At 43.2% G+C, this 25,496-nt stretch overlaps 1 protein-coding gene across 1 annotated transcript in view; it reads right to left on the bottom strand.

The window, feature by feature from the left end:
- dchs1b (dachsous cadherin-related 1b) overlaps nt 1-25,496 on the bottom strand; it is a gene marked incomplete at its 5' end in the record, with an annotated part of 69,544 nt that overhangs the window by 15,715 nt on the left and 28,333 nt on the right. The window contains 4 exons of the mRNA XM_069672040.1: nt 162-1,223; nt 1,713-1,949; nt 2,027-2,258; nt 3,849-4,037. Of these exons, the coding sequence (XP_069528141.1) occupies nt 162-1,223; nt 1,713-1,949; nt 2,027-2,258; nt 3,849-4,037 (1,720 nt within the window). The remainder of the gene's footprint in view (nt 1-161; nt 1,224-1,712; nt 1,950-2,026; nt 2,259-3,848; nt 4,038-25,496) is intronic.

The following is a 25,496-nucleotide window of genomic DNA, read 5'->3' as shown; positions in this document are numbered from 1 at the left end:
ACAGCAAATCATTAACTCCTCAAGGGAAATCATGCTGGTATCAGCGCTGTTTATAAAGTAACTACATTTTGTCCAGCTCAACACAATTACGACAAACTGCTACGAGTGTACTATTAACTGTTCTTGATTCAAATGAATAAAAAGTTAATCATGGCGTTTACCTGTTTGCGAGTTAATCTGAAAGTGTCTGTCAGTGTGCAGCAGCTTGTAGGTGAGCCGAGAGTTCAGTCCTGCATCTCTGTCTGTCGCAGACACCCTGCCGAAGCCCGTCCCTGCCAGCAGGTTCTCTCTGACAGCCAGGAAGACCCTCTCCTGGCTCAGTCTCGGGGAATTGTCGTTCTCGTCTGTCACTGTCACCCTGACTGTTGCACTGCCGGTTCTCCCCACTCCTCCAGGACCTGAAGTGGCCAGGACGGTCAACAGGTACATGTCTTTGACCTCTCGATCTAAAGAGCTGCGCACAAACAGCCAACCGCTATCCGGCATGATGCCAAAACCAGCAGCGTCACCGTCAGGCCTGAGGCGGTAGGATATAGAGGAGGCGGAAGATGAAGAGGAGCTTCCACCATTCCCAGAAGCCTCTATGTTTAGAGCTCGAACCTGAAGGAAACGCGTGTTGAGTTGAGTGTTTTCCCGAAGCTCCACACGGTAGGTCAGGGTGTCAAAGTTGGGGCCTTGTGCATCTTGCGCTTGGATGTGGACCACGAGGGTGAAGGTGGAGCTAAGCTGAGGTGCTCCGCCATCCTTGGCAACAACCTGAAGGTCATAGCGTGGGACACTATCGTAAGACAGACTACCAATCAGACGCACCTCCCCGCTGCCTCGATCTACACCAAACGTCCTCTGGCCGCTGCTGCCTGCAGCCCCGGCAGAAACCAGGTCGAAGCTGAGCTGACCGTTATGACCCGAGTCCTTGTCTGTTGCCTGAATGGTGTAGATTACAGTCCCCATTTTGGTGATTTCAGGTAAAAGCAGGGACTCCGATGAGGAAGGGAGAAAGGTGGGGGCGTTGTCATTCATGTCTGAAATGGTTATTCGTACCCGGCTGGTTCCGTACGCCGGAGGAGAGCCGGAGCGAGCCTGGATCTCCAGGTCGAGACTGGAGCAGGTTTCATGGTCAAGCGGAAGCGCAGTGCGAATGGTACCGGAGGCACTGTCCACTGTGAAGTAACCATCTGGATCCCCGGAGGAGATGGAGTAGAAGATATCTTTAGCAGAAGCACCTAAATGGGAGTCACACAGAGGGAGCAAAGGAAGAAAATCAGAGTGAGACTGGGAAAAGGGCTGCAAAATATCATTAAAAAAAAAGATAGAATCACTGAGAGCCTTGTACAGCTGCCACTGACAGAGAGATAATGGCTCCTCTGTCCACTACACCACTATGAACACTTCATTCAGACTCCCACTCAGACTAAATCTTTACCTTTGTCATTAAAACTGAGCGGAAATAAAAGTCTGGCCAGAGTGAAAATAATCCCCAGTAAAGCCCACGCTGTGTGATGGATGTGATTTCTTAATGGAGTGTATGCTCTTACAGCTATTTGTACAAAGACGTCACACACTCTGCAGCCCATGAGTGCATTTTTGTGCTGGTACTTGTTAGACAGATGAAACCAGGTAAACCACATGAAGACGGTTCCCAAAGGCAAATCATGTGGAGTAGATTTAGAAAAAGAAGGCATGCAAACAAACTGCTTCAACGAGTTCCTCACCTGTCTTGGTAGCAGCACGAACGACTCCCACCGCCGTCCCCCTGAGAACGTCCTCGGACACTGTGAAGAAGTACTGGGCCTGTTCAAACACCGGAGACGCTACGGATCCACCCACCACACTCACGTTTACCCGAGCGTTGACCGGCGCCGTGAGGCCGCCGCCGTCCTCGGCTGATATCACCATGGAGATCACCGTGTTGGCTTTGCCATGGAGGGAGCGCGAGAGAGAAATAACACCTGCAGAGGACACAAAAGACTCTATAGTGTTTGTTTCAAAGCATTTAAAAAATGTGACGCACAAAACAGACTCATACCTGTGTCCTTATTGAGAGTGAAGAAGGCAGAGCCCCCTCCGGGTACCGTGCGGTAGGTCACCCTGCCGTTTTCCCCAGCATCTGGGTCATTCGCCGTGACCTTCACGACAGAGGTTCCCGGGGCACTGTGGGTACTGAGACTGACTGTGTAGAGGACTGGATAGAAGGCTGGTCGGTTGTCGTTGATGTCCACTACTGAGACCCGCACACGGGCTACTGAGCTCAGACCACCCTGGAATTAAACATTGGATAAGATTAGATTATACAAAGTCTCATCAGCAGACACCAGCACTGTAATACTGTTATAGACCTTAACTGACTTGTCTATAGAAACGACGAGAGGCTAAATCAGAACAAAAGCTATTTACGTTAACCTACATCCTCCCTTTTTTCTGCATTGTATATCCCTGAAAACAACATTCAGTTTGTTTCCATCCCTTACTGAAAAGCGACAGTCGAGGACTTTCATGTTTTCAAACTTAGACAATAGATTTATGTCGCCCTGCAAAGAGGAAACAGCTGTAGAGCAACACACCAAGATGAGTTCTCTGCTAAAGATCCCCGAAATATGGAGCCAATCAAGCGTTGTATGCATTTGTCAGCGTGGAGAAGAGTTTGCCCTCATTAAACTGTATCTGCAGGCTTAGTTTTATGAGACCATTAAAAAACCAGGGATGGTTGAGACGGAGGGAAGAGACACCAGCTGAATTTATCTGGGGGTTGGAGAGATGATGCATCAGGAGGTTTGGGTGGTAAATTATAGACCTGAGAAAGTATGAATAAAGAGATTGAAATGTATGAACACTTCTGCCATTCTACAGCACTGCGTCTTATATTTATGTAAGCAAAGTATTAACATGAGAAAGCTCCATCGATGCCTCTAATGAGATTGCTTTAAATGCGCGTCTACTGGGAAGATGCAAGAACAAGGAGTGTGTAAATGTGGTCAACTAAGGCATTGTGAGTAACTACATGCTATCCTACAGTGAAAGCATATTTAAACTGGATCTGTTTCCTTACTTCTAAACCCTTCTCTCTCCTGTATGTTTGCCCTGATTGCTTTGCCATGCTGTTGCGGTTCCCCTTCGTTTTTTTTAGAAGACGAGGACGCTGTCTTCTTCAAACATGTCCAGAAAGTCTCTCTGAGATTTATTGGAGAGCAGCTGTACACATCTTTAATTTGCCTGGAGCTTGAAAGCTTTGATCAGCGGGAGCATTACACCCTCAGCAGGGAATGTGTTTGGTCATGGAGCATCCAGAAGAAATCGTGCTTAGTAGTGTGACTTTCTGATCTGTTTGAGAAGTCTTTTTCAGTTATAATAAATTAGGCTTTGATTGCATGTAAGTTTTCAAAATCTTTTTTTGGGGGGAAATAGGGTTATTTGCTTGCTTGCTGGAAGTTTGATGACAGATAGCACTCCTGGTTTGTAAGTTAAATGGGAAGCTATCACTAGCAGCTGGTTAGCTGAGATTAGCATAAAGACTGTAACAAGGGGAAACAGATAACCTGGTTTAACACAATCTAAGCGTTAAAAGCTAAATGTATTGTTTTTACGAGGTTTCTCTCTTTATGAATGCATGGCTATCTGATCTGATATATTTTCCTATGCATCCAGTCTTTGCGCTAACCTAAGCTAAGCTAAGCTAGTCTGCTTGCTATAGCTTGATATTAATTGTAGGCAAGAATGGTATCAATCCTCTCGTCTTACTCCTGGCAAGAGAAAGAAATAGGACATTTCCTGAAAAGAATTAAAGAATTCTTGTTGGACAACATGAATGGGTTACATAGCAAACAACTAGCTTATGGTCAGAGTGTTCTTACGCCATCCGTTGCAGTGACGGTCAAATCAAACTTATCCGATCCCTCATCCCGGTCCAGAGCTGTGCTGGTGCAAAGCTGTCCCGTCTCCTTGTTTATGGTGAAGTGGGTTGGTACTGTGCTTCCAGAGCCAGAACCCAGAGTGTAGGATATAGCCCCGAAGGAACCACGATCCTGGTCTGCGGCCGACACCTGAGGGAAAAGAAATATGTGGTAAGACATGGACGGTCCACCAGCGCCAAACAGCCCGTGAGACACGAGGATTCATCGCATCAACACACCCAGCAGGATCCTGAAATCTGCGTGAAAGACACGTACATCTGTCATAATTATTATATACGAGCTAAGGGCCTTTCTGTTATTGCAGCAATGTCCCATAATATAGTCACCTCACAGGCCCATACATCTGCACTTGTCCAAATATCACACACCATAGCACTACTTGTTATGATTTCCAGACTACTATAAAAACCGAGCATCTGCGAGAGCAATTCGCTTTTACGGATCACACATATACTGCATGTAAAAAAAAAATATATAGATGTCCCCTGTGGTGTGTTTGAGAAACTGGCAAAGGGACAGGTGGTGCGGCGTAACCTTGGAAACCAAGGGACGGAAGTGACAGGTAACCTTTAGAAGAGCAAAGGAGAGAAGAGGATGGTAGAGGGTAAGATAGGAGAGACAGAGGTTGTAAGCTGGTTCAACAGTCAACAGACGCACTTAAATTAATGTTAGCAGGTCAAGAGGCCTAAACTGGTTTTCAATTGGGATTTAGATGAGATACAAACTGACTGACAGGGAGAATAACACTTAAAATAACACCTCCGACACTAATCCTCTCTCCTTATATCCCCTACAAATGACTTCAAACTCTCCAAACAAAGACACACAACATACAGAGGCCTTGACCCAACCTTTGACCTCATTTGTCTCATTCATTTAAAATCTTTCCACATTCACACATATACTCATTGTATGCTTCAACGAAATCTATTAAAACTAAAATCTCATAATACAACAAAGGTTTCCTTGCAAAACACAAAAAGGAAATGTCCCGTGCTCCGGGGTTGTGCCTCCGACTGAAGCTTTACACTGAGCCATTACATTGTTTGGTGGCGTTTATGGAGCTTGTTAAAAGGAGCGTTCACCCTCAGATCTGAAGCCTTGAAGCCGAGCCAAGACCCAGGGGGCTTCATGACATCACTCCCCCTCTGTCACACTGTCTTCTCACAAGGCGGTATATGAATATATGAAGTGTTCGTTTTCCTAGAAACTCAAAGTGTTTAATTTTGTTTTTCTGAGAATACTGTTTAAAATCTTGTAATGAATTAAGGGTATTCTACTGTGTCCAACCATACATCTGAACTCTTCCTGGCCCTGACCCTCACAGAGCAACGGACCACCGAAGCAGACATCCGGCAAAGACCTCCCTCGTCCCACAAGCACACCATCAGACTTACCTACCGGCTATAGAAACATCCCACCTTTATTCAGACCGTTGCTCCTATAGGATATTAAACATGGGAATATAAGAAAGGCCCCTTCAGGGATTTTTAGTCGTAGCTTTACCGTGGCTAGACAGTTATGGTTTTAATGGGTCATACTGTACCTCCGCCTCTGGTCAGTGTTTACAGCTGGGGATTGGAGGTCATTGGTGGGATTTCCTAGACAGTACAGTGTTGAGACTAACACTATCTTTGGGATCTGGGCTCATGTCTGGATGTGGCTCATATCTTTCTGGCGGTCTGTGATGGATTAGCCACCTGTGGTGATGAGAACTTTAGGAGCGTGTACATGCTCACACAGACAATGACATATGTGATGACCCCATTCTTTTCACTAAATCTAATTAAAGGGGCTTAAACACCCATGACCGCCCACCTGGTTATAGGGTGACTTCATCGTCACCTCCATCTTTACCCCACACAGTACGAGTTAAAGGTGTTTTTCACTGGATAAAGCAGCAAAGGAGAAATGACTTTGTTTGTTTATATGATATATATTTTCGGCACCGTGAACATAAATACACTTGAAAGTAATTTTGAATGAAGGCTAGGACGAGAAAGGCATATGGGCTGGGAACAAGAAGAGCAGGACATTGATTCTCCACGCTCTCTAAAATTTAAAAACCACCAGCAGTATGGTATGTATTCTTCATGCTGTGAATAAATATGCAAAACAAACACAATAAGAAGGAGCCTATGCTTGCACACTTTTATGGAAGCCTTGGGGGCTATAAAATAAAAGATGTAATGACTAGAGTGTTTGTGCTTCAGCATACTATATACAGCACGGTATTTATGTGGTTCCAGGCAAGAAATGCCGAAAAAGAACAGCAGGATAAAACAAAAAGAGAGAGACAAACCTTCAAAGCTGGAAAACATGACAGTATTGTCAAAGCACAAGAGTTTGAGATGTGTAGCAGAGGAAAACCAACCCGCCTGAAAAGACAGGAGCTTGTTCGGATCAAGTCTGTCATCTGAGCATCTCCCTCCTGTCAATCCGTCTGACAGCACAGCACCAATGTGCATGTAGCATATACCTCCGAAAGATGGTCTGACACTTAAACTGATCGTTTTTAAGGTTCATTTATAATCCCAAAACCAACGTAAGAGCTGCTTACACGCACAAAAGGAAAAGTTAATTGGAGCAAAACTAGCTTACACGATTAAACTGCCAGTTAGCCGGAGTTATTGTAGTTCAAAACTTATTTAAAACACAAACTACATAAAAAAAATTGTATATTCAAGCAGAAACTAACCTTGTGCCTCTTCAGGGGTTGATAAAACATGAAACATTTCGCTTTTTGACCTTGTATTTTACCGTTTTTCCTCACCAACGTTAATTTTGCGATTGACAGGAAGTCTCTCTAGAGTCGTTTCAAAATAAGAGCACCTTTCATCAAACAGAAAATGAGAGGACTAAGCTTAAAGAAGTAACAAAGGCAAAGTAAAAGCATAAAAGATTATACATTTATGAGGCTATCTCTTCTCTAGAGCTTAAACATAAACTGGGTTATTTACAGTTCATCTTCACGATATAGGCCAGAAGGTTGGATTAAACTGACATGCTGATCCCATACCAAAAACTTCTCTCCCAATGCTTTTACAGCACTGATCCCAATTGAAAAGGTAGTCTATGGTTTTAAAGCCAATAAGATAATCTAGTAAACACACACTCTCAACATGTCTTCTTAAATTTATAGATCTGCTAGGCCAGACGAGGGTGTTTGCCAGAGAGGAATTCCTCCCACACACCGGAGAGCTCGTTCTCTGATCCATGACCAGCCAACCAGCCGGCCTGGCTCTGGTCTGCACACCTATTCCTCATCGGACTCTCAAGAGGCTTCCCGCTGTGATAAACATACAACTACATAGCAACACATACAGAGACAGAAGCCCACACCTTTCAACATGTAAATCTCTCTTGCTCTTAAGTGTACGCTTGCATAGAGCTTGTTCATGAGCATTTCCGCAGTTTTTCGGATGCATGTTTTTTGTTGATGGCAGGGTGGTCTAGTTGTTAGAAGGGTAATTTTTTTTTTAACTAAAAGGTCAAAAGTTTAGTCCTATGTTTTTTTATGCTTTAGAGCAAGACACGTAACCTCTTCAGTGCACCATTACCCCCTTTGGGTTATTTTGGATGATGCAGCATTTACAGATACAACTGCAGCTAAGAAAAAACCTTTCACATCCAATGGTGGTTCTTATTATATTACCTAATGGTGGTTTTTTGAGTAGATTTTCATACATTATTGGCATGAACAACTAAAAGCTAATGGCTGCCTGGAAGGTGGTGAATGCCTGGAGTGCGGTTCACTTCGGAAAATGGTCTGCAGTAATGTTAAGTAAACACAATTTGTAGCTAATGGGCTTAAACGTGCAAAAACCACCAATGTGGTTGTTTCCTGTGGGAGCTCGGATTTCCTACCTGATGTCAAGAACTGCAGTAGTGTGTGGGAAAAAACATTTGGTGAGGGCAGGGAAAGAATCGATATCAGCAGGCTAAGATAACCAAGCTAAAAGGAAGTCAGTGATCAAGGTGAGAAAAATTTAAAATGTTATATTCAGTCCAGTGAAATCAACTGCTGTGAAAAAACCAGGATATTTCCATATTAGTTTGTTGTGATCCTCAGATCCTAAATAAAATATATTTTACATATTAGCGCTGTCAGTAAAGATAATGTGAACCATGATATTCACAAGGCTTAAATGTGTCTGTCTTGCATTTTAATGACCAGCAAGCCATGCATTAAAAGTTCATTATCACTTCAAATATGCATGATCTGATTTGTGGCCTCTTAGAGCATTTATCAGTGGAAAAATCATCAAAAAACAAACGTCCCTCAAAATACACTGTTTTACTCCAGCATCTGCCAAACAGCTGAACTTGTAATACATGAAACATGAATTCCATCCAGCATGGACTCAGTTTTCATTCAGCACTTAGATTTACCTGTCGTTTAGTTCAATGTCCAGCTACAATATATCTGTCAAGGGCCCAGCCTCAGTCTCACAGAGCACACGTCAGCCTGGTAAGGACTATGTGAAAAACAGTCAGGAAGAGCGTGCCGAGGATCCGATTCAGCCAAGACTCAGGCCTGGAGCTTTTCTGTCCACAGAGGGCCATTCATCGCTGGCTTGGACAGTAGGGGAGCGATCGCTCACTGGAGCATTAGTAAAAGATCCAGACCTCATCATTCATTTACCTCACTTTCTTCTTAGCAGGCTATCTCTCTCTTTCTCTCTCTGTGGCTTTCTATTTATCCTTTCTCTATCGTGTCACTCCCATACTCCTTCGTCAGATATGTTTTCAACTTGATGCTCATACACATCCCCTAAAGTCATCTTTAGATGGTGTTTAATGTTGCAGAGGAGTGGTCTTTTATCTTGGATGTGGTGCAGATTAAAAGGTTGAGTCTAATAATACTAAATTACTAAGTGACAGGTATGACATCACCTGACTTGTTCCAGGCTTCATACTTCTATTGTGTTTTTTTGCCCTTGTTTACCCTTTTCTGTTATTCTCTTTCATTACACTCATGGCTTTCTTCCTTTTGCTACGCTGTATCTGCTCTCCTCTTTTCTCATCATTCCCCAGATGCGGGCTCTGGTCCAGGTGGATCCTGCTGTTCTCTGCAGTTTGTCTCTGTAAAACATCAGTTAGTGTCAGAGGGAGCCTGCGCGCGGCTTCTCGGATGCAGCTGCAGTTCTGCTGCGGCCCTGGACTTTTTATAGCTCCTCGTGAAAGAGAGGGAGAAAGAGATTCTAGAGGCTATCTTAGAAAACCTGTAAAACACAGAGAGTTTTCCCTAATCTACTCTTGCTGTGACCGGTGCCAGGCTTTTCTGAAGCAATCATCATCTCGGAGGTCAAAAAGGTCAAAAAGAAGAAGCCTATTATTACAAATGTCCTGCCATTTGGGTTTGTTATGACACTGTACTCGCATGAAAATAACATTTAGTCGTCTCGTTTACTTTTCTTTTAAACAGATATTCCCTCATTTAAATCATAGTTTGGTCAGTTTAGACTGGAGCTTATTGATGCTGTAACTTATTAGCTAAGAGAACAACCAATCATTTTACCCGAGTCATTTTATCCCTTGCCCCTTCAAAACAGTAGCCTACATGACAAGTTGCGCTAATGCTGCCACCATGGAGGTATTATGGCTGCCACCGGTAAATACTGTTTTAGAGCAGCAGCTGATTTCCTACCATTTTATTACGTTATGATAGCAAACAAACACAGTGCAGTCCTAGGAGAGAATGTTATTTTTGTCACAGCTACCATGAATTAAGCTGTGTCATGTTTAAAATCTGTTGTCCAAAGGGGCTACAAGCTAGCTACTGCTAACGTTAGCTAAACTTGTTTCTTGGCGCTCTGCTTGTTTACAGGTTAGCATTCCTCTTTGGTTGAGTCATGTTATCTACAGTGGTCTGCTCTCTAGTTTAGACTCTTTTCTTTTGCTGTTTTCCTTCATTTTCTGTTTAAACTTTGGCAAATGTGGCTGTTTTTTTTTTTTAAACCCGGTTGATTGATTACCATGTTTATTGTGTTTCTAGCCTGTATGTATCTTACGAAGTGAATTCCAAGGTCTCAGAAAATTAATTGAGCACCACACTTTTTATCATTACTGATATAAATAAACTATAAAAGGTACACTGAATTATCCTTCAAAGCTGCAGCAGCGAACATAAAAAGTAGACCTGGAGCTTGTGAATGGAATGCATCATTGTTGGATAATTGCACACAAGCTGAAGTTATTTACCACAGACTGAAATAAGACTCTGGATTTAAAGGCAGTAACTGTGTCGGAGTGTCGAAAAGAGCTAAAACATTCATTTACCTCTTTTTCCACTCACACATTCCTTTACTCTCCAGTGAGCTGCATTCCTCCCATTAGACATTTTCAGATCTCCAAATCAATTTCTGCCTCTCTGTTGCCGATAAGTTGAGGCACTATGGGTACAATTAAGATATATGGCAGGGAAGAAAAAGAAGGGAGGGGAAGGTGGAAGGTGGAGGAAGAGGAGGAGGGGGAAATAGTTTGGCAGAGGAACAAAAGGCAGGGCTAATGATAACATGAGACCTTGAAATGAGAGCGAAGAGGACCGAGGCTTCATCTCACTTCTCCTTCAATCTCCATTCCTCCCTTGACCTCCCCTTCTTTCTTTTTTTTTCTAGCGTCTCCCCTCTTTTCTGTCCTCTCCCCTCGCTCGCTTTCAGCACCCTATTACGGCAAGTGCTCGTCGTCTTTCATGTGGAGTTCACGGCTGGAAATGATTAGGAACATCAAACCAGTGAAGGGAAGAGAAGGGGAGGGAGGTGAAGGAGACGGAGCGAGAGAGATTGACTTCTATATTTGGAAGAAAGAACGCTAATGTTATTAATGAACATAATAAGGGGTGAAGGCCACTAAAACGTTTCCCTACTTCTTTCTGTTTCTGTCTGACTCAAATGTGCGTGGTTGTATTCACATACTCACACAGAGATGTAAAACACTCATAGAGTTGCAGCTTTAGCCTGCAGAGTTTAACATGCAGACATGTGGTGTGCGTTAGACAAGTTTATCTTGGGGATGCATCTCATGTTAAAGGACACAGGAGCCGTTGTTCGGGCATATTCACAATTGGTTCCAAAGGTGAATCACTTCATGTGTATTTTTGATGTTTCCTACGGAAGCCTAGTCCTGCCATCAAAGAAAATGTTAGAATTTTACAAGTTTATTCTTCAAACTAGATTTTAATTAGATATTTCAAGATATTTTCATGTTACTATGACATACAAACTTATCATGTAACAATGTATCTCCTACATGAAGCGCTTCTTGTAAAGACATTGTAATTATATTGTTATCAAATGAAACGTTTCACTTTGTAACACAATAAGTTAGTCTCAAGCAAAGATGGACTTCCTGTTAGATGTTCTCCGGCTGTGAACTGGCACATTTTACACTAAACTAGCACGGTGTAGCTTGTGTCTCCGTAGCCCTCTGTCATCACACGATCAACACCATAGATATATTATCAACATATATATACTCTCAACAGAGATGAGAAGGAAGCAAATTGTCTCATCGTAGCTACTTAAATCATCATTAAAAATATGTGTGAGAAATATCTTGAAATGACCTCTTGTCAGAACAATACACTTTCACGTTCTAACATGATACTGATCCATTTTTTTTTAGTGGGTTGGCAGCAATATGCTTCCATATAATCAGTATGTGTTTTTATGTTTTGGGGTTTTTTTGCACTTACATGAGACTGTTGTACCCTTCAGAAACAATCCAAACAATCCTTTAGATTTAAATGTGTATCTGGAGTAACAATCAGTTTTAAACCACAAATCCACAGCACTATACAACCCAGCAACTATAACAAATCTGTCACTACCAGCTCCACAAGCTGTCACCTCTTTTCTGAAAACAGGTAGAAGAAGAAAGGAGAGGGAGTCCTCTGGGAATGGAGGTGAAGAGTGAGGTCAGGGGGAGATAAAAAGCTGGTTACAGGGATGGACAGAGGGATAGAGGAGCAGAGTGAGGGATGACATCACCTTACTGGACTCTGAGGAGCGATAAGAAATGCAAGGGATTTCGATGGTTGTGATGTTATCTTGTGCAAAGCCCTGCAATGTGGCAACTCTTAACCCTGGGTGTGCAAATGTATGCGTGTGTTTTGTTGCCTCCCTGTCATCTACCCCTTAAAAGGCTTTCAAAGTGAACCCAGTGGGCCCTGAGTGACAGCTGGCATAATCAGGGCAAACAATCAACCCTATTTTTTACTTATTGTTAAATATTTATAGCCGTTAAAACCCAGCCTCTTTGTCGGTGTTCAGGCCTTAGTGACCTGACAGCAACAGATCTGCATAGCTGTGAAATACCAGGGATTATATTGTCGCTCTGCGCTAACAGGGAAGCTAATGAAGGGCTTGAGGTCAGGGGTCAAAGTTGAAGGGTGAGTGTGCAAGTTCACCACCCACAGAGATGAATAAAACTGTCACTATATGTTCACTGTTTTGGTTATTTGATATGATTGAGGCAATGTGGAGCACAATTATCAAGATTTTTCAACAGCAGCTGAGAAGCAGTGTTCATTTATGCTATAATAAGGGAAATTAACTTTGCGCCCTTGTAAATGATCCTTGTTCGGCAATCAAAGTCCGCCGTTTGTGAGCTTAATGAAGCTCAACGCCCTTACATTGTTCCCGAGGCGTACAGCTGATCTGTTTAATGTCTTCGGAACATATAAAAATACCGACAAAGTGACGTAAAGCTGCGAGAAACATGAGAAAAAAGGGCAAGAAAGAAAAGTTTCCTCCGAGCCGTCGTCTCCGATTCACACAGTCAGGCCTCCCATAGAAGTGTTGATTATCACGTATTGTCTTCCAGATGTAATTTTGCTCCAGAGAAGAAGAGAAAACAGCAATTAAAGGGGAGAGAGAGCACAAAGGCGGACTGGAGTTGGACCTCAGACAGGGTCTGCTGTCTGAGACTGTCTGAGCTGTTGGCTTTTAGAGAGGATGAATGATGGGAGTGAATGTGGCCCATGGTCGCCTTGGGGGACACCACTTGGGGTAATTTCAAATCCTTTAACGAGCTCAAACAGCCGTATGTGTTCTGTGTGTCTGTGTTTCTGCTGCAGCATTTCTCCGAAGATGGGAGCAGACATGTGTGTGTGTATGTATAAATTTGGGGCATTTTGGTGGTTTATCCAATACAAACATGACAAAGAGATGGATCGAGTGTGGAATCTGCTTAGTTTTTTTCCTACACGAGAACACCACAGGATTTTAGTCTCTCTTTGAGGAGAGCGTGACTCCACGACCACCATAAAGAGTATATCATTGAGAGCGGGCACGTGGAATTTGAGGGTTGCAATCTTGTAGACAGTTATTGTTTCTAATTTGTATTTTATTTTGAAAGCATGTCTGTCTGCGTGGAAGGAGAGGGAGGGAGAGAAGAGGGAAGAGGATGAGAGACTAGTACAAGAATAAACTCCATTATCTACTCTGTTAGACATGTTTCAGTGTGTCGACATTGCAAAATGCTATATGTTGTTGTGACACCCAGTGCGTGTGTGTGTGTGTGTGGGCTGACACAGTGAACAGTTCTGATTATGGGTATTGATTAGTCCATCTGTGAGAGCAAAAGGCACACAAAAGAGGAAATCAATAGGTGTGATTTGAACAATCTATCAGGAAGACAGCTGCTGAAGGAGAGGAGAAAGTCACTGTTAGAGGTAAAATATTCTCAGTAAGATTCTGTCAAAGCAAGAAGCCTAATAAAGCTTTTAAGTCTTTAAATATATTAGTCGGAGCTAATGTTCCAATGTTAAACCCCTGCCCACTCAGTAACGTGATTCAAGTCAACACACAAATAGATATCTACACAATACCTTATTAGCATGCTGTACAAAGGTTCAGGCTTATCCCTGTTGATTGCACGGCTTCGCTCCACTAAACCAAAATAGTGACTCTAAGCCTCTGTAGCCCTCCACCCATTCAGTCATGCTTCCTGAATGTGATCCCTGAAGTCAGGGGACAGTTTCATCATGGTCTCGTCAGTCACAATGTCATCGCTGGGCTCTAATAATAAAAACAACGGATGTAGTTTAATTAACACCAGACTTCGGTCAAATAAGGCTGAATTTTGATTGTGGCAGATACTTAGAGTGCACTTCATGTAAATCATCATTTTCTTGATTAAATAGGGGGTATTATGCTGTTTTTATTTTAAGACATGTATATAATGCTACAATGTTGGATGTCCAGACTAAACGTGGGTGTAGTTTCAAATCTGAAGGTCAAAGTATGTTGGAGTAATCCCCAGGCTTCTCAGCTCAGTCTGCAGGCTGCTGTGAACGCCAGGTTTCACACAGTTTTTTCTACACGCTGCGCTTTGTGACGTCACAAAGTGCAGCCTCAGCAGGCTTTGGAGAGCTGGACAATCAGAAGAAAGTGGGGGTTTCTTAAAGGGACAGAGCTGACTGAGTTGTTTCAGGCAGAGGCTGTATGAGGGCCTGCAGCAGAGTTTTTATAACTGTAAATTTTGCTAAGCTACTCCACAGGTATCACAGAGTGAAATATGAAGCTTGAAATTAGCATAATAAACCCCCCTTAAAGGCCTGGCCATAATTCAGTATTAATAATTGACTTTTAGTGATCATATTGTGATGATGTGATCATAATTTTTACTGTCCATAAGTATTAAATGTTCTTTTTTTTTTATCTGCACTTTTACAATATAATTTGGCAGTAAAGTGTCAAAGCAACTCAGGAGTTTTTTCAATATATTTTTCGTGAGACAGACTTGTTTGAGCCGAGAACCACAACAATAGTCACTGAAAAGCCACAAACTTCCTCTACCACTCGCCCCCAGAAGCTGAAAACATGGCAGATAAAAATGGCCGACCACTTACAAACAAAGAGGTAAACTCCAAAAATCATTCGTCACTGCCACAACAATCCCATGTATCTTCCGCCTACTGCTCAACCGCGGTCAGGGCATTGTCCTAAGTTGCCAGATGGAAGACTTTAACTCAAAGACTTATTACATTATTTATCTATTACTATCTGAGCCCGGGGGCTAAAAATACAATAAATCTAGCCAAAGTTGCGTTAAAGGATTCAACACTGACATGTTTCCAATGCAAACTAAATCACAGGTTTATAAAGTAAATCTGAATGAAACCAAGTCTCCCTCTGTGGAGCAGAGGGCTTTTTTTTAATGCATACAGGCTTCCAGGCTTGTTGGAGCCTGATTTTTCTCCACATAAACATTTATGTTTCAGTGTCATTTTATTTCCTGATCTGTAAACCAACACGCAGCGATGTGGGAGGTTCACGCTAATAAGGCAGAGAGTGTTTATCGTTATTAGGGTTTCATAGGGACAGACTCAACCAACTTTTCTGCCCTCTAGAAGTGGTCTTACAAAGAGCCGTTACTCATCTGATAATATTAGTGTCAGGGATGAGGGTCATTAAAAACTGTGTGTGTGTGTTTGTGTGTGTGTGTGTGTGTGTGTGTGTGTGTGTGCTCAAATCAGGGTCAAAGGTCAGCCCAACTTCCAGCTGCCCCTCTCCCTCTTTGACCCCTGGAGACAAGTTTGTTTCTTTGTTTGTAACACGTCATCCATTAAAGAACATGACGCAATAGGAGGGAGTAACACCTGTTAACTTTGTACAAAAGTACAAGGGTACATTTTTAGTTTAAAATGTGTTGTCGAATCACCACACAGAACAGATTTAACCTGTTTTGTGCTTTTCTTTCTTCTCTGTCTACCTTTGCTTTTACAGCTAAATCCCTCGTCTACGTCTGTACTTTCTCCATGTCGCTCCATCTTGTATTTGTTCTGCCCCAGGTCAGGCAGTTAGCGACCTCCACCTCAGGGATGTGACAACAGTAACAGATAGCAGGAGCACCCCCTGAGCTTTGAGCTTACATGCAGTGTTGGGTTACTCTGATAGTTGTTGACAGCGGGGAGGCACAGCAGCTCCAAAAAAGAAGGTCCATGTGTGTGTTTGTGCAGAGTATTATACCCACTCTGCATACTTAAAACAGCAAGGTAGAATCTGTATTTTTAAAGACTTGTCTTCTCTCTGTGAAAGTGACTTAAAGAAGGGTGAAACACAGGTCAGGATAAATAAGTAAACCACTAAGAAGTTATTCTAACTTGATAAGATAACCTAAAATAAGTCAGGATGTGCAACTACCAGACGTGTTAAACTAAGGTCAAAAAGGCTCATTTTAAGGTTCATTGTACAAAATTAACTTACAGGCTATTTAAATAAAATTAGTGGCATGGCTCAAGATAAACACACAGCAGACTTTTAGCCCAACCAAAATAGTTAATTAGGACAAGCCGAGTTCCTTGAGTTAAGTCAAACAGCCTTCTATTGTCAGTACTAGATAATCAAATCTATATACTCAAATAAAGACAGGTCAGAGTTTAAATATAGGGGCGCCGGTTTAGCTCAGTTGGTAGAGCAGGCGCCCCATGTAGGCCACAGTCCTCGCCAGGTTCGACTCCCAGTCTGCTGATCATTTGGTGCATGTCATCCCTCACTCTCTACTCCCCACGTTTCCTGTCTCTCTTCAGCTGACCCATCGATTAAAAGCAAAAACAAATTTTTTAACCAAAATGCACAAATTTCCAGACAAATTCAGAGCCTTGTAAATAAAAATGGCCGCTCTATATTGTCTGAACTAAAGTCATGTGCATTCATGCATAGGCGATTCCATTTACGCTGCAGTGTTGTGCCGTCCTGTACACGGCCTCGCCCTTTTGCATTTTCAACAGTCATGTGCATGACACAGGTCAAACAACGTGGAGCCAAGCTTAACTGCAGTAATATAGGACCTCAGACTGACAATGGAGCTGAGTTGATTGTGCGGTTAGAAGGAACAGGCGGCTATGATAACTGGATTAGCCTCTCATTGACCCGGGCCTGAACCTCAGCCGGTGTCAGAGATGGGTCACTCGCTCGGTGAGTGTTTAAAGAAACATATAGATGCTAGTGTCTGCGCTAATGCTAATTAGCATTGGGGTCGAGTGTGAGATGAAGCTAAACACAGTTAGCAAATGTAATGTTTGTGTGTAATGTTAAACTACCTGGAAGGTCTTGAGGGTCACAAAGTCTAACTAAAGGTTCTGTTCAAACACGTAATTCTCATTACACACACACAAAGACACACACTTACTGTCTTGTATGCTATGCACTTAAACAGACACACAAACTGCTGAATGGTCAACTTGAAGTCAAGGCAATTACATCTTAATGAAGTCTATTGATTTACTTCATTCTGCTGAAGGTTCAGGAGCCAAGCCCTTGTCTGCTTTACACACACACACACACCAAACACACATGTGCCCACAGTATAACTAAGATCTGCTTAATTGACCCACGGAGACACAAAAAGCCTCCATGTGCCGGCCTATGTGTGCAGAGAGGATATTAGCCACTGCGATTACATATTCATACACAGCCCGAGGTGGTGAAAAAGCAGCTTATCCTTGTTAAATTAATTTCCTGACTCTGCACATGCGAGGTGAAGACGAGGAAGTGGTGAGAAAGTCACTCCTGATTCCTAAAGCACCTGTTAAATCACAGTTCGTGTGGGACCAAAGCCGGATTTTTTTGACCGAGCTTAGAAGTGGCAGCCAAGTTATTCTCGGGATAAACTGTTCTGTCCGAAGCTACTTTGGCTGCTTAAATCATCTTTGTCTTCCTCTGTTGTTTTTTCCCTTTTTTTTGATCCTCGCGCTTTTCATCTGACTCTGATCGGTTTCCTAAGAGAGGATCACACTAAATTGTTCCTTTTTGCTCTCTCCCTGTGATTCAGCACAAACAAACGACAGTCCGTGTGGACAGCCGAACAGCAGGGGACCAATCAGATTAAAGCGAGCTACGGAGGCCTCATAAAAACCAAACGCACTCTTTGTAAACCAGGGTTTCATCGATGTAGAGCATCAATTAAAGCCACACTCATGTGCAGAGGTAGTGCACATATGCTAGGTCTTCCTCCCCACTATCATCCCATCCTCCACGGCTAGCTCAGCCAACTGGAATTTCCAAGAAAAACAGGTTGGCTAGGCATGATGCAGCCCTGGGGTCAGAGACGCGGCCAACTCCTGCAGCGAGCAAATCAGGCAGGAAAGAGAGAGAGAGAGAGAGTGGGAGAGTAGAAAAAAAAAGAGGAGGGAGAAGGGGGTTAGCATTGCACACCTACGGACGTGTGGAAAGAAGTCTTAAATCAGCTGCACGTCCGCACTTCATCAGTCAACTCGCTGGGAAACGACTTCTCAACACAGAGAGCCGCTGCAAGCACCGCACAGCACAGTAGTAGCTTCTTACACAAACAGTGCAGACATGAACTGTGCAGACAAGGCCGGAGCCACAGATTACTCCATTGTCTCCAATAAAGACCTATAAAAGCACGCCGCAGGTATTCGGAGGAATGTTGAATGTTTAGACAGTCGCTTTATCTGAATGTTGGGAAAGTGGAAGTCTTAATTGCTTAAACAGACGTGAGGAAGCCGAGATAAGCAGGAATGAAGATTAATTTAAAGCTGAACAGTCGTCATATAGAGAGACTTAAGCTTCAAAGACAAACTAATGAGTCTCGAGCGAGGCTGATTAATTGAGGCCCATTGCTATCTTCATCACTCCATCTTTCGTGCTATCTGCATCTGCCGCTTTCACCCATTGTGCTGAGTCATTACAACAGCATCTCTGACGTCATTACAGGAAGCAGACTGATTACCTCATGAGGAAAGTTTGAGCTAACTTTTTTTCTGTACAGTAGATCGAAATATACGCTGACACAAGCCACACACTATGTAGAAAATGCTAAAAGCTGGATAGTCAGTACTCATCGGACACATATCACGATGCACCTGTCATTGGACAAGAGGTGTAAAGAGAAGTCAGGACTAAGAAGCGACGAAAGAGAGAGTCCGCTAATGGGGTTGATTCTGAGAGATGAGGTGGTGATGTGCAGGGAAAGTGCTGCGTACAGTAAGTACTGGGAAGAGTGGAAATTGTTAGGATAAGAAGTGTGAGTGAGGAAAGGTGGATAGCAAGGGAGGAGGAGACGGAGCTGAACTAATGTGGTGTTTTAGAGATATGACACGGAGGGTTTAGGAAGACAAAGCAGAGGGGAAGAAAGTCAGAGAGACTAAAGGAGAATTAACACTTTGTTTTTGTGACTTTTCTTCGCAGATGACAGTCGACTATTTTGGAGTTATTTCCACCTACGAATGAGGGGAGGATAGGCGATGAAGGGTTGTGAGGTTTAGCTGGGAGTTAGCGAGGAGATTAGCTTAAAGTCACGGGGTAAACAGACCTCCAACACAGTAAGCCAAGGGGTTCAAGGTAGGAGGCCAGGACTTAGATGCACTAAGCCACACAGTAATGGGAAATGATGGGGTCCCAGCTATCACATGGGCTGGTCACACCAAGGCTGCCTGGGAGAGGAGGAGGGGGGTGGTGTAGATTATTACCCTGATCAAAGCCACATTTGAGTGGATTTAGGTTTCAGAAAGGAAAGGGGAGAACAGGGGGCAGAGATCTGACGATGCAGTACAACTGTATATCAAAGGAGTTAAATTACCCTCAAATCATAACCCAGAACTGGTTTCCAATTACGCACCTGAGCCCATATTATTAAAGGGAATTCTCACAGTGTATTATGTGGACGTCCAATTAGTGTTGATGGTAAATGTAGTCAATTGAAGCAATCAATTCCTCATTATGTGCAAGATTGACCAGAGAAATTGAGTTGTCTGGCTAATGGAAGTGCCTGCATGTACCAGGATGCATTGCACAGCTTCTTCCTCACTTCAAATGCTCCATATACCCTGGTCTACAACCTCTTCAGCACTCTGGGAGGCCATTTTTGCCTGGTAGCATAGTTTGCTAGATAGTTAGGGTTAGGGTTTTTGCCATGTAGCATAGTTTGCTAGCTAGTTTTCAATACGATGAAGGCGGGGACTACAAATCAAAGCTCGGATGTAGTTCTTCCTGGTCCCCAAATGTGTTGCTCTCTTTCCAGAAGCAGCACATTTTGCAGCTGCAGAGGGGCAACAACAGCGGGATTTTTCACACTATACCTAACTCGAAAAGACAGAGACATGGTAAAAAAATAGGCTTATATTGGCTACTTTTCCATCCTAGCTAAACCCCAACTAAACCATCCCACAGTTCTTTCAGCATGCACCTGCTACGACAGATTTGAATCCTTCTGCACCCCCAACCCAACCCCCACTTTAATGCACTGCTGCCAAAAACACCTTCTGCCCACGCTTCCTCTCCGTTTGCTTCCCCTTTAATGTATTTACTTGACCTCCACGAAGCATCCACATGATTTTGTTTTCCTCACCCCTAAACCACCACAACCCCCCATCACCACCCCGTCAGCTCAGATAGCAGCCTCGCACCTTAGCCAGCAAAGCTCCCCCAACACTGGGGGTCACATTTAGCTCAGCACAGCACTAACAAAGGAGGATGACGGCTGGACAACTGATACACCTGCAAGAAGAAGAAGAAGTGGGATAAGATACTACGGCAGAGACGGAGGGATGAAAATGACAGAGAGATGAAGGGAGAGGAGAAGGAGGTCCCTCCTGTCTTTAAAGTCTTATTGGTTTTCTCTTTCATTACACACGCCGTGTTGACTTGGCACACTTCTTGTCTCCTGTGGGTTTACTATGCTGCCTTGACCGACATGCACACACACAATCAAGCTCATACGGAGCAAGCATGAGGGTATAAAACATGAGCATATTCATACATTTAGCTCACTTTTTCACTTTTAATTGCAAACACAAAGTAACCCCTAGCTTGACCGAGATTTGCCGCCATGCGACTCCCAGGTAAATATACCTTCCTGCGTTTTTATGAATGGAGCATGAAAGCAGAGCGAACGCACTGAAGGAAAAGACAGCAGCTTCTTGGATGACGTAGATACAAAACGCCCCTGTACATTTCTATCTCAAACACATTGCTCCCCAAGGGGCCAGTCAAAACAGGCCTGTCAAACCCAGTTACAGAGCAGCTATAGGCACACAATGGCGCCCTGTGTGTGGAGGCCAACCTAAAGTATCCCCTGGTTCCCTCTTGTAGGCCCATCTCTGCCCTGACAGGGTATTACCCTCTAAACTTGCTTCTTTTTTTTTTAACCTCATCCTTACCCTTCTTCATTACCTCTTTGAATCCCTTTTTAAAACCCTTGTCACCTCGTGGCCTCCCTCTGTCTGCTGACTCTGTTTTATTGACAATTTGTCCCCATTAGGCTTGAAGTCTTAAGGTAACGTGCAATATTCAAGACCAAGAGTAAAGCCTGGTGAGCCATGGCTAATAACTTCATTAACAGCAATGATTAGTTCGGCCTTCTTCCAATATTTCTCCTATATTTAATTTTGTGCTGGTTTTTTTTCCTGTTTTCAGTTTTGGTTACACTTTACTGTCCATTACTACACAAGGAGGGTGTGTCACATTCATTTCTGGCTGTTTTTGCTACAGTCCACTGTCATTTTGGTTTTGACCAGGGAAGAAAACCCAAACATATTTCTGGTGCTTTTTATTTTATTTCAGTTATGTTGGGGTGCGCTGTGTTTCCTCTGCTGTGCATTCGATGGCACCGCACTGCTGGAAGGAAACCAACGTTTTAAGGATTAGACAATCTTTAGCGTCGTTACTCTCCCAGAAAACATATGCAGGAGCTCTGTTAGCCTTTATATGAACTCATATGCGTGCTTTATTCCGACAAACATTTCAGCGTGTTATGTATCTGGATGCAGAGATGACTGAAAGTGAAAAAAGGATGGGGATGCGGTTTGTAAATGGACCGCAAGCCAGATCCAAAAACAGACAACACACACTTATAGCAAACATAAACCACACACACGCTGTAAAGAATGGATTGGGAAACTTTGTTTGGGATTTTCCCACAAATTTAAGCTTCATTTTGATGTCTCTGTTAATGAATATCCTGCAGTAGCTCCGTGTTACAGTTGTTAAGCTGTTCAGGGCTACAAATTAAAAGCCTTTTATTGTGACTTTGCTTTTTTAGTTCAATCTATGCGACATTAACAAGGTTGTGAAATGGCTTAGATTTACCTTTACGAGGCACATTATCCAACACTGGTGCAGATGATGCCATTACTAATATGAACATTTTTCTGTGACATCATCTGGCCCCGGTCGACAAAGGAACAGCCAAAAGCCTTTTAAAGCAGGAAAAACCCTGTTAAGCCTTCATTCCTTTCTCACTCCTTCCCCTGCCAGGTCGATTTATCCCGAGCTGTTTTAATCTTTGTTTTTCCTCTTTTGTCTTCTGCTTCCCACTCTCCTCCTCCCTCGTTTTCTCCAGCCAGTGCCAGCCTCCGCTTCCTTTGTTCTCCGCTAGGTGTGGCCGATGACAGAGGGCTAGGGGGCAGTAAACTCAGGCTCGAACGCAGCTACACCGATTCCCTGCTTTGATACTCTCGCTAATCCTCAGCACTCTCTGTGGCACATACTGGCACAGAGCTACACAAGCTGCGACTGTACACACCGCATGTGTACACAGTCCTGCACACACGCAACTGCTGTGAACAAAGGATAAGGATACAAACAGATAACAGGCTACATTATGTACAGCGAGCAGAGTAAACGGAGACTTCTGAAGAGGATACTTGCAGACTTACACACATCGGAACGATTTCTGTACAAAACAATGAAGTAAAATCTGATCTTTCCATCAGCATAATGCATATTGACGACTCATATTTAGGCTTACATAGCAGATCGCCAGCTGCAATGCGCCTTCCATTAGAGAACTGGCTCTGCTGGTGGATACTGGGTTTCCCCTCACTCAGTGTTTTGGCAGAACAGTGAACTGAGCGGGGTCAGGTTCAGAAAACAGAGAATGAAGAGAAGCTGAGTGGACACACTCTCAGACACACACATTCAGACACAGCTGATTACCTTTGGTCATTGTGTCTCATAAGAAGGCACATTCATACAGTCTGAAACAAACTTCTCTCCAGCTACAACTCCTGCACTGACAGTATACAAATGACAAAGAAGAACTTTCTTTTTATAACAAGATGTATTAATAAAACCATTGTCAAAAAGGACTCTGTGGCGGCAATATAAGGAGAGATTGTCATGGCTGGAAGCTGAATGCATCCCTCCAACAACAGAAACTATGATCACTCTAGGAGTCACAATTTCAGTGCCAATGGATGCAAAAAGTGACATCTAATGACCTCCAAAATTCAAGACTTAAAAACCTAATATGCTCATTGGCATATCCTGTTTGCCATCCATCCATTATCTATACCGCATATCCTGCTCAGGGTGGCAGGGGGGCTGGAGCCTATCCCAGCTGTCATTTAGGCGAGAAGCAACTGATCGCCAGTCAATCACAGGGCTGACATATAGAGACAGACATGCTCACATTCACATTCAGAGTCACCAATGAACCTAACGAGCTGGACTGCGGGAGGAAGCCGGATTACCTGGAGGGAACCCACAACATGCATGGGGAGAACATACAAATTCCACACAGAAAGGCCCCCCTACGTCCAGACCGGGAGAGCTGCATGAACTTACTTACTTAAACATACAGTATTCATTTTCATGCACCAGGGGTCTCTCAATCAAAACATCAACAAAATATGTAGTTTTAATAGTGTTGTGAACTAGTGAGGAATCGTGGGAGTTGTTGTCTACTTTGTTATACAAAAATGGCTACCAAAATCTATCTGATGCATTGTCATACTGTATGAGCCATCAGGCCTTTCCACTCTGATGAGCCAGCATTCGATCGAGCCAAAGTAATTCTACATTTACATTATGCCAAACTTAGTGATTGCATGCAGCTAAAATCAGCCTGAAAGATTAAAATCAGTGCGTCATACATGGTCCTAGAAGACCAGTTTCATCAGACGGGGTCCCAAGACTGAGGAGAGGTATGATCAAATCAAGGTCAAGTTTAACATGAAAGTCCTCCTCTTTACCTCTGGGTTCAGTTTCCCCGGCTTTGGAGTGAGTGTTGGATGAAGAGCAGGACTAGATGAACTTGTCTGCAATGTGTTAGTAAAGCCTGTCCTCTTCTGATCTGCCTGCATTACGTCCTCTAGCACACAGCTCGTCTTTGCTGCCTGCATAACGCTCAAACACGGCGCCAGGCCAGGTGTATCAGGTGACTTCCCAGTCTAACCCGACAGAGGGATTCAGCCTAACTGGGATGACTGCAATCAACAATGATGAAACAAAGCAAAGTAGATGTTGTTGGATATTTTTGAATGCTTGGCTTATGTTGACAAAAACTATAGACAAAGAAAGAGAGAGAAAGGAGCAAGCAGTTAAGAGCTGGACCAGAAGATTCATGTGTTCTTCTTGTCACAACAGACCGCCCGGCCTGTGGTCTTTGATCCACAAAAACATGAAGATGGCTGAAGAGTGCGTGTCAAAGTCCTTCTTAAGTTCCTTCCCATGCACGCACACACACACGCACACACACACAAAGGTGCATATATAAGCACAGCAGACGTCAGAGAAGGGCAACCTTACCTGGTCACATGACCTCATGGATAACTGTTACAGCACGAGAGACAAGAGACGAGCGCGAGCATAACACCTGTCACTCTTGTGATAAATCACGCATATACAGTATAGTGCTCTGTATTGATTAATGGCTTCCATTTTTATACTTCAACATAGTTTGTTTTATTATTTATTTCATTGTAATAAATCCTAAAACTCTGCAAAGCCAGACGAGCATTCCAAAATGTGGCTTCAAAGAGGAGACACGGCCGTATTCTCCCCATTTAGTTGACCTAAATCACACCACAATTTAACCTCGCTACATGCCCTTTCAGTGTGATCCACAGTGGAAACTGAACAGAATAAGGATAACATTTGAATTTAACGGGCAGCTAATTCCATGAAGATGACCGGATCATGTTCCTGGGGCTGAATGTCTTTCCTACAGTTGATGGAGCACATGCAACATGTGATTTATGGCGTATTAAATTGCTTAACTTAATTCATAAAACTAACTTAGCTCTGACTGATTCCTCAACTTTCAACCCTGTCCTTGATTTCTTGGTTACGTTAAGGGTGGATTTCCAGTCTCACTTAGACCGGACGCTGTGGTGTGAGACGGTATTAGAACTGAGACAGGAAATGATGCGATAAAACCAGGAAGTGGCCACTATTGTTAGGACCAGAAAACGGAAGTTCTGCTTGGAAACGATATGCTCAGGAAGTGGACCTCTATGCAGAAATCACACAAGAAAGCACACACACCATCACACACTGTTTCTCTGAAAGAATGTGAAGCTATTAGTGATTTATGCTCTAAAAAACATTCCTCCAAGGACCATGACTGCATGTTTTGAATTAGCAGCTACAAAGTCAGTACTTGTACTTAGACATTTTAAAAAAAATCAGCTGTGAAAGAGATACTAACTGACATTTATCAGGCTTTGAAAGGTTACAAGGTTAAAAGAGGTTATAACTTCCGAATAAATAGGGCCAACACTTATTTTAACAGCACAGGGACTCTGTTCAAAACAACCTTAAAACCCTGACCAACATGAAACATAGAAAAACCTATAGTCTGACAACGATATAGTCTCTGGAGACAACGTTGAACATG

Source organism: Semicossyphus pulcher, unplaced genomic scaffold (assembly GCF_022749685.1).
Source record: "Semicossyphus pulcher isolate SPU_LCO1_2020_fin unplaced genomic scaffold, fSemPul1.0.p SCAF_10, whole genome shotgun sequence".
NCBI classification, from domain to species: Eukaryota; Metazoa; Chordata; class Actinopteri; order Labriformes; family Labridae; genus Semicossyphus; species Semicossyphus pulcher.
The sequence above is the reverse complement of the archived record's forward strand: the minus strand, read 5'-3'. Positions and strand labels throughout refer to the sequence as shown.